Source organism: Chrysochloris asiatica, unplaced genomic scaffold, assembly GCF_000296735.1.
Source record: "Chrysochloris asiatica unplaced genomic scaffold, ChrAsi1.0 scaffold00005, whole genome shotgun sequence".
NCBI classification, from domain to species: Eukaryota; Metazoa; Chordata; class Mammalia; order Afrosoricida; family Chrysochloridae; genus Chrysochloris; species Chrysochloris asiatica.
In genome coordinates, this window is record NW_006408523.1 from 686437 (window position 1) to 695266 (window position 8830).

The 8830-nt window shown below is 47.7% G+C and overlaps 1 protein-coding gene across 1 annotated transcript in view; it reads right to left on the reverse strand.

Annotated features, from left to right (window-relative positions):
* Window positions 1-8830, reverse strand: part of B3GALTL (beta 1,3-galactosyltransferase-like) — a 100847-nt gene that overhangs the window by 4153 nt on the left and 87864 nt on the right. Inside the window, exons 12-13 of the mRNA XM_006832036.1 lie at window positions 5492-5611; window positions 2850-2994 (exon numbers count right to left, since the gene is read on the reverse strand). Of these exons, the coding sequence (XP_006832099.1) occupies window positions 2850-2994; window positions 5492-5611 (265 nt within the window). The remainder of the gene's footprint in view (window positions 1-2849; window positions 2995-5491; window positions 5612-8830) is intronic.

Genomic DNA, 8830 nt, shown 5'->3' on the forward strand with positions numbered 1-8830 from the left:
AGGGGGCGCTGTGAGTGGATGATCTATAAGAGTATATATGAGTATATAGTGACACAATAGATGACAGCTGAGGAAACCCTGTGGGCAGTTCTCCTCTGTTACACCAGGGGGCGCTGTGAGTGGATGATCTATAAGAGTATATACGAGTATATAGTGACACAATAGATGACAGCCTAGGAAACCCTCTGGGGCAGTTCTACTGTCACAAGGGGGTGCTGTGGGTCAGAATCATCTCAGTGGTAACGTGCACAGGTATTCCTGGTAAGGACTCCTGGTGTTGCACTGTAGGATCAGCACTAGACTGGGAACCACGAGACAATTCAAACCCACCGCCTGATCCTCGGAAACGCTATGCAGAGTTGCTCTGAGTCAGAACCGACTGGATGGTACTTAACAACACTCCTGGTAACCATCATCGCTTCCTTTCCATAACCACAGGTTCTACGCCTATTGGAATGTTGCTGTTAGGTGCTGCGGAGTTGCTTTTGTGACAGAGTAAAACTGTCACTCTTTCCTCCCCCCCCCCCCACAGTTTTCTAGGCCGTCATCTTGACAGGAGCAGACCACCAGCTCTTTCTCCCAGAGCGCCCCTCAGTAGGTTCAAACCTCCAATGTTTAAGTTAGCAGCTGACCACTTGACTAGTGTGTAATCAGGGCTCCCTGAGACACTTCACCCAAACTTACTATACAGCAGTCCTGGTGTGATAGCTACAATTGTACGTCAACTTGAGGGGCCAGGATTCTCCGTGGCATCACACAACTTTGTGATGAGGTCAGCTATGAGCAGCCAATCAACTGAGAGGAAGTGTCTTTGGGGTGTGGCCTGCTTCCAATATACCGGGCATTTCCGCAAAGCTTGCTCTTCACTGCTGGGTCTGGATTCTGCACAGGGCTCGCCATTCAGACTTGAGCCAATGGCCTGCTCTATTGCCTGCCAGTTCTGGGAGTTGTCAGCAGCTTGGCATCTTACCTGCCCGAGCTACCTGCCTGTCGCCTGACCTGCAGATCTTGGCTTATCTCACCTGGACGTAGGACTCTCCCACCTCAAGAATCGTGAGCCATGTCCTTAATACAAACCACACTTAATATACACGTGTATAAGCTCACTGGTTTTGCTCCTATACAGAACCCAGCCTACGACACCGTGTTACGTTAAGTCAAATAGTCAGCTGGCACTTGCCCTAATTTAAGGCATGCAAATTTCCCCTCACTTTGTAATGACTGAATCAACCCGTAGCTCCCAACAAATTCTTCTCAGGTCACCTTCACTTGCCACACACGCAGCTTCCAACACTGAACAGGCTGTAAGTCCTGTGTTGCAGCATGTAAGTAGGGAATGTACCCATTCCATTTACAGCCACACTTCGAAACTAATCTCCTTCAGCGCCTGGGGACTGCCTGCAAGCTAGCCCCTCTGTTTAATAACAGCAAAAGGGAGAGCCCAATGGAAACTCAGCCAGATGGACAACACAAAAGCTGAGGACAATAGAACAACATGTGTTTGGTGGCCAATAGGACAATATTGTTGCTATGTGCTGACTCCGACTCATAGTGACCCTGTTTAGGGTTTCCAAGGAGCTGCTGGTGGGTTTGAATCGCTAATCTTGTGATTACCGGTCCAGTGCTGATCCTAGAGCACCACAACAGGACCCCCATATTAGGTCAGTCCTATTATGAGGGGGGAGTCCTGGTGTGGCGCTGTGGGTTAATGTGTCAGACTGCAAAGCCGTTTGAACTGCAAGGTCGGTGGCTCAAGCTCACCAGCTGCTCCTCAGAAACCCTACACAGGGTCGCTATAGGTCAGAACCGACTCGACAGCACTTAACAACAACAACAATTATGAGGGGAGTGTCAAAAACTTCATGGAAAAATGGAATAGGAAGAGAAAATGGAACTTTTCACGAACTTTTTGAAGCCCCCTTGTATGTCTAGACAGCATCTATGAATTTTGCGATGCCATCCATTTTTTGAATGAATGAGAAGAAAACAGAGCAGCTGTTCACTGTGCAAACATGCAAGAGCACTGGCCTAGATCTCCATGTTTATGATGCACGGGGTACAGGCCTGCTTACAGTAAGAGGTCTGATGATTCCTTTCACTTCTAACTGTGAACTGGGGATGTCGACAGCAGATCAGGTTTCCACCCAGCAGTTCCCACACAAAATGCTTCATTTCAGATCCACAGTGGAAGCTCACTGCTCCCCCTGGCCCCACCTTTCCTGTTTCCAGTCCTCCTCCTCCTCTCCTCCCCCTACTCTACTTGGTCCCGGAGTCTATAGTTGGATATTCTAAGGTGGCGCCAAAAGGTCTTTTAAGATTGCTCCCCTGGAGACTAGTTAATCTTACAGTCCAGGAACCCTAGGACCATCCCGGGAAAGAGCACGAGCGGAATGTGGGACCCAGAGAAGCAGTGACACCAGAGATGGAGGCAGAGATGAAGACAAGGAGAGAGGGAGCAGTTGAGGACTCTAGACTCATAGAAAGAGCAAGTCTGTGTGCTGGCAGCCAAGAGGCAGGCTTGCAGAATGTGTCCTTTGGTTGTTTACATTATTATATATTCCTGTGTGGTTTTGTGTACATTAAAAAAAAAAAAAAAAACCCAAAACCAGAGGGAATGGAAGCTAATACTGTTGAATGGTGACGCATGGAGGAGCTTGTAATCACTGCAGTGAAATGATGGTATAAAGCCGACGTTCTCCTATGTAAACTATCACTCAGTTCCCAATAAAAACTTTTTAAAAAAGAATGTTTTCCTGGAGCCTGTTAACATAGCTCTTAATACTATTCAGAAAAGACGATGTGGAGAGAAAAGAGAAGAATCCGGGTAGGGATGAGAACCCATTTCTCACCTGGTGGAACAGAGAGCTGTGTGTCACCGGGATGCCCAGTCCACTGAAGCACATCCCCAGGACCATGTCATCTGGAGCATCGTTGCTATAGCACCGACACGTGCTGGCCAGGAGCCTCCGGATGGACTCTCTGCTGAAGACCATTCTAGAGGGAGGCGGAGGGAGACAGAGAGCGCTGAGTGGTCCAGAAGCTGAGTCAGGGGCCACGTGTCTGATCAAGGCTGCCAACATCAGAGCGGCTGCATTACAGCTCTGAGTTTGCTGTGGTCGCAGTGATTCAGATGCATGGTGACCCTGTAGGACAGGAGGGAACTACCCCGAGGGTTTCTAAGGCTGCAGTGCTTAAGAAGGAACACTATCACTTCCTCCCATGGAGCCACTGGTGGGTTTAAACCATGGCTTATCAGTTAGCAGCTGAATGCTTAACCACTTCACTCCCAATCAAACTAAAGCCACTGCCATCGAGTCAATTCTGACTCATAACGAAACTATGTGAAAAGAGCGGACTGCCTTATAGGGTTCCCTGGCTGTAGCTCCTGCTCCCATGGAGCGGCGGGTAGGTTTGAACCATGGACCTTGCAGTTAGCCATCGTGCTGAACCCACAGCACCATCAGGGCTACTGAAATCCAAACAGTGAGGAGGAGTTGGCCAGATGAAAGAGGCAGGAAGTTAAGGAGAGGGGACAATGCTGTGTAGAGATCAAGCCCAAATCCAGCAGCCACAGAGTCGAGTCCGACTCATAGCGACCCTTCAGGACAGAGAATTGTCCATCATTTTCCCAGGATGCACATCTTTATGGGAGCAGACAGCCCCATCTTTCTGCACTGGAGCAGCTGATGGGTTTGAACTGCCGACTTTGTGGTTAGCAGTCCAGTGCTTATCCTACAGAGCCATTTCAGGAACCGTATCTTGGCGGAAAGAAAAGGAAGACACTGAAATAAATGCTGCCTGAATCCTTTACGGTGAAGACCAGGGGTGGGGAACTTTTTTTCTGCCCAGGGCCATTTGGATATTTATAACATCATTTGTGGGCCATACATAAATGTCAATTTAAACATTAGCCTGCTTTATTTGGGTGGCTGGAACTTTGGTTGCCTTGGCAAGGCCAGACCAAACCATCTCTCGGGCCTTATACGGCCTGTGGGCCAGACCTTCCCCACCCCTGGTACATACAGGCACATCAGGAAAGGTAAACGATTGATGCCCAAATGATGAGAAGTCTTGTAAGCCTGGGCAAAGAACTCTGGACTTTCTTCTAAATGCAAAGGGAAAACTCAGAGCAACCCTATAGCAGTCAGACAAGTGTGACTAAATGGCACCTAAGGGCAATGACCACAAGGTTGGTAACAAGACTCTCTTCTCTCTATAGACCCGACCTAACAGGGCAGAGAACAGATTAACTGCTCAACTGATTTGTCCTTTTCAGCAAATTTCCTTCTATCCCCACAGGAGATGAGGCAGATGTTTCATTTAAAAATATTGATTTTTAACTGTTATTTAAAACCTATAAATCTAACACAAGTATCAGTTAATTGCTGAAATCTAAGCTTCCATGGAACTTTTCTCTGAAATGGGGTTTACTAAGGATTGGGTAATTTAAAAGTCTAATGGTTTGTTTTCTGAATCTAAAATCTATGTCCAATTTTTATTCCATTTCAATAGACAATCAAAACTAATTAGCTGCTGTTATAACCTGAACTGTGTCCCCCCAGCCCTCCGAATATAGGTAAGGGGCCATGGTAACACAGTGGACTAAGTGTTGCTATGGTTTGAACACACCAGCCACGTCATCGGAGAAAGCTAATGGTCAGTCCCACTCGGTCCTAGAGTATTGTGTGTTAGAATTGACTGGGCAGCAGTGGGGTTCATTTTCTGGTTTAAAATTATGGTTAAAATTCCATTTAGGGATGGGTTTTCTTTGCTGGTAGTTCAAACCTACCAGCCGCTCCTCGGAAACCCCATACAGGGCTGCTGAGTGGGAACCGCCTCCACAGCACTACACAACAATAACAAATGACTTTGTAGGCATCCTGGTGTGGTGCTGTAGGATGAGCATTGGCCTGCCAATGCAAGGTCAGCGGTTCAAATCCACCAGCCGCTCCTCGGAAACCCCATGCAGGACCTCCATGAGTCAGAACCGACTCCATAGCACATCACAACATCACATACAGAAGACATCCCGGGGTGCAACAGTTAAGCGCTTTCTGTTACCCAAAAGGCTGGTGGCTTGATCCCTCCCAGAGGCTCTGCAGGACAAAAGGCCTTGGGATGCGTTCCTGCAAAGAGTAAAGGCAAAACGCACTGCCGGCGAGTTGGTTCCAACTCCGAAAGACTCTGTGGACACAGCGCTGTCAATTCTGTTAATCTTTGCAGAAGCAGACACCCTCATCTTTCTCCCTCAGAGCAACTGGTGGGCTCAGAGCACAACCTGTCAGTCAGCCGTCTAGCACTTGACCCACAGCGCCACCAGGGCTCCCTCCTGCAAAGATGAGGAGGCTCTCCTCTGTCCCTCGCCACCACTACACGTCGGATGGGCTAGATGACAGACACCCAACAACCACAAGAATCACAGACGGATCAGGGTAAATCCCAGTTCTGCACCCGGGTAACCGAGTCAGGGGACACGTGGTCTCATAGTTACCCTCCTCCGCCAGTGACATAGCTGTAGCCGCCGGTGCCGAGCCCGTAACCATAACGTTCTCCCAGAAACACGGGCTCGCGGGAATCGTAGCAGCTGAGCAAGTGCCGGAGCCTGGAGACACTGAAACCCAGAGAGGGAAGGGTTAACTGCGCTGGGCCTGTGGTGGGCCAACCTGGAAGGACGGGCACCTGACATCCACAATACAGGCTGCTCACAGAAAGGCTGGTGGTTCGAACCCACCAGCCACTCCTTGGGAGACAGATGAAGCAGTCTGCTTCCGTAAGGATGTCAGTTTGCATTTGTCACACAGGGTTGCAACAAGTTGGAATTAAATCGACAAGGGTGCATGCTTGACTAGAAGCCAAAAGGTTGGCGGTTTGAACCTACTCAGAGGTGTCTCAAAAGACAGGTCTGGCCATCTGCTTTTAAAAACACACAGCTCTGAAAACCCTTAGGAGCCCACTTCTACTCTGCACTCAGGGTCACCAAGACTCAGAGCAGACTTAACAGCAACGGACAAGAGCTTATTCCCTTGTTGATGCCATGTGTATGTTGTTGGTTATGTGCCGTGGGGTCGGTTGTGACTCATAGTGACCCTGTTCAGGGTTTCCGAGGCTGTAAATCTTTACATGAGTAGAAAGCCTCATTTTTCTTCCGCGGAACAGCTAGTAGTTTCAAACCGCTGACCTTGAGGTTCGCAGCCCGATTCGTTACCACTATGCTACCAGAGCTCCTTATACAACATCGTTATTAGCATTGTGCAGTATATGACACCATTATTGAGGTCGTATATATACAACGCTGTTGTTGATGCCATGTATATATGACACTGATGTTGTAGATAAGGCACCATTGCTGGTGCCATGTATTAAACACCATTGACATCTTGTATGTTTCACCATTAATGATGTTGTGTAATGTACGATACCATTGCTGATGTTATGTATGCATGTCTGGTACATTCGACACCATTGTTGATGTGTATATAAGTCACTGCGGTTGATGATGTGCAGGGCATAACACCTTGTTGACGTCAGCTATATACGACACCATGTTCATATACGACATAGTCAATGATGCTGTGTAGTATACAATACCGTTGTTCATGTCTGGTAGTACACAACACCACTGATGATGCTGTGTAATATACAACAACATGTTAATGTCATATAATATGCAACAATATTGAAATTTGAGTAGCTGATAGGGAAAATGGGAAAATTCGAGCACTGTGCACGTACCATAGCAGATACGACTTTGAGAACTCAGAGGCTTACTGTCAAGTTTGAACATGTCCTTTGCCACTGTGTGGCACCTGCTTTACGACAGGACAGTGGAACATTAACAGGACAGGTTAATGAGGGACAGGTGGTCATAAAAGAAAGCCACTGCCAAGTCAATTTGACCCATAGTGGCAGGCTGGGACAGGGGAGAACTGCCCCTCAGGGTTCCCAGGCTGCACATGTTTTCAGGAGCAGCCAGCCTCATGTTTCTCCCACAGAGCAGCAGCAGGTGGATTTCAACTGTCAGCCTTTCAGTGAGCAGCGGAGCACTTCAGCCACTGAGTCCAGGGCTCCTTAAGGCAGCCATGGTGCTGTTTACCTCGTTTCCACCGTCCTACTCTCCCAGCTCAGCAGCCACTCCTCGGACAGCCTACACAGGGTCACTATGAGTCAGAAGCCACTTGACAGCACTTAATAACAACTCCCCAAGAAGTGTGAACCGATCCGTACATCTGACTTCAATAGGTTCTTGATGAGTTAAAATTCTTGATAACTAAAACACAGGATGTAAAAGGAAGTGTTGAAAGTGCAAATTAAATTGGGGGTGGGGTTCCATCTAATTCAGTCCCAGGGCTGGTGGTGGTGTTAGGTGTCAGAGAGTCAGTTCTGACTAACAGCAGTCCCATGTGACAGAGAACTGCCCAATGAGGTTTCCCAGGCTGTCATCTATTGTGTCACTATATACTTGTATATACTGTTATACATCATCCACTCACAGCGCTCCCTAGTGTGTAACAGAGGAGAACTGCCCTACCAGGTTTCCTAGGTGACCATCTTTACAGAGTTGTTGCTATGTGCTGTGGTCGGTTCCGACTCATAGCAACCCTGTACAGAGTTTCCGAGGCTGTAAATCTTTACAGGAGCAGAATGCCTCATCTTTCTTCCATGGAACTGCTGGCAGTTTGAACTGCTGACCCTGAGGTTAGCAGCCCAGTTCATAACTACTACACTACCAGAGCTCCTTCTTTAGAGCAGACTGCCACACTTTCCTTCTGCGGAGCCACTGGTGGGTTTGAATTGCCCACTTTTCGGTTGCAGCTCAATGTGGTGTAACCCACTGTACACGAGAGCTCCTCGTGGCAGGGCTGCTAGGTAAAGGAGATTGAGGCAGCGGACTGTCCTGGAAACGCCTGCAGAGATCTTAAAGGAAGTTGCAGTCTTTGGTTGGAGAAAGGATCTGTACAAATGCAAAGGCCCGAGGGGAATTTCTGACTGCGTCTTCAATGCCAAGCTGATGCTATTTCTCTTCTTTCTTCGTGTTGTAAAATTATTCATTCAAACCTCCTTTTATGAGGATAAAATATCTGGCATTTGACATCTCCTTTGGGTCTCTTTACTTTGTTATATTAACCATGTCTGTCTCCACCGTGAAATTTGAAAGCTAAAGAATCACAGGACTAACTCAGACAACTGTCATGACGTGGTTTTCGCAAAAACATAGAAATCTGGGTCAGAACGGAGGATCACCAATTCTAGGGGGATGTGCTTACTGAGCCAATAAAAGAATTTCACTTCCCAATCTGTTACCCCTCCAGGATGATTGCAGGCACAGAAATGAAGACAAGCAACATGACAATGCTAAAGTGCTCATAAGGATCCCTGGTGGCAATGTGGGTTAAGCACTTGGCTGCTAACTGCAAGGTTGGTGCTTCAAATTCACTACTTGCTCTGAGGGAGTTGCCTAGAGTTACTGAGGCTGTCGTCTATTGTATCACTATATACTCATATGTACACTTATATATCTAAGGAGCTCTGGTAGCATAGTGGTTATGAGTCGGGCTGTGAACCGCAAAGTCACAAGTTCGAAACTACGAGCTGCTCTGTGGGAGAAAGGTAAGTCTTTCTGCTCCCGTAAAGATTTACAGCCTTGAAAACCCTACGCAGGGTGGCTCTGAGTCGGAACCGACTCCAAGGCACTTGACAACAACAACTCATATATCATGCACTCACAGCGCCCCCTGGTGTAACAGAGTAGAACTGCCCCACAGGGTTTCCTAGGCTGTCATCTATTATGTCACTATATACTCATATATACTCTATAGATCATCCACTCACA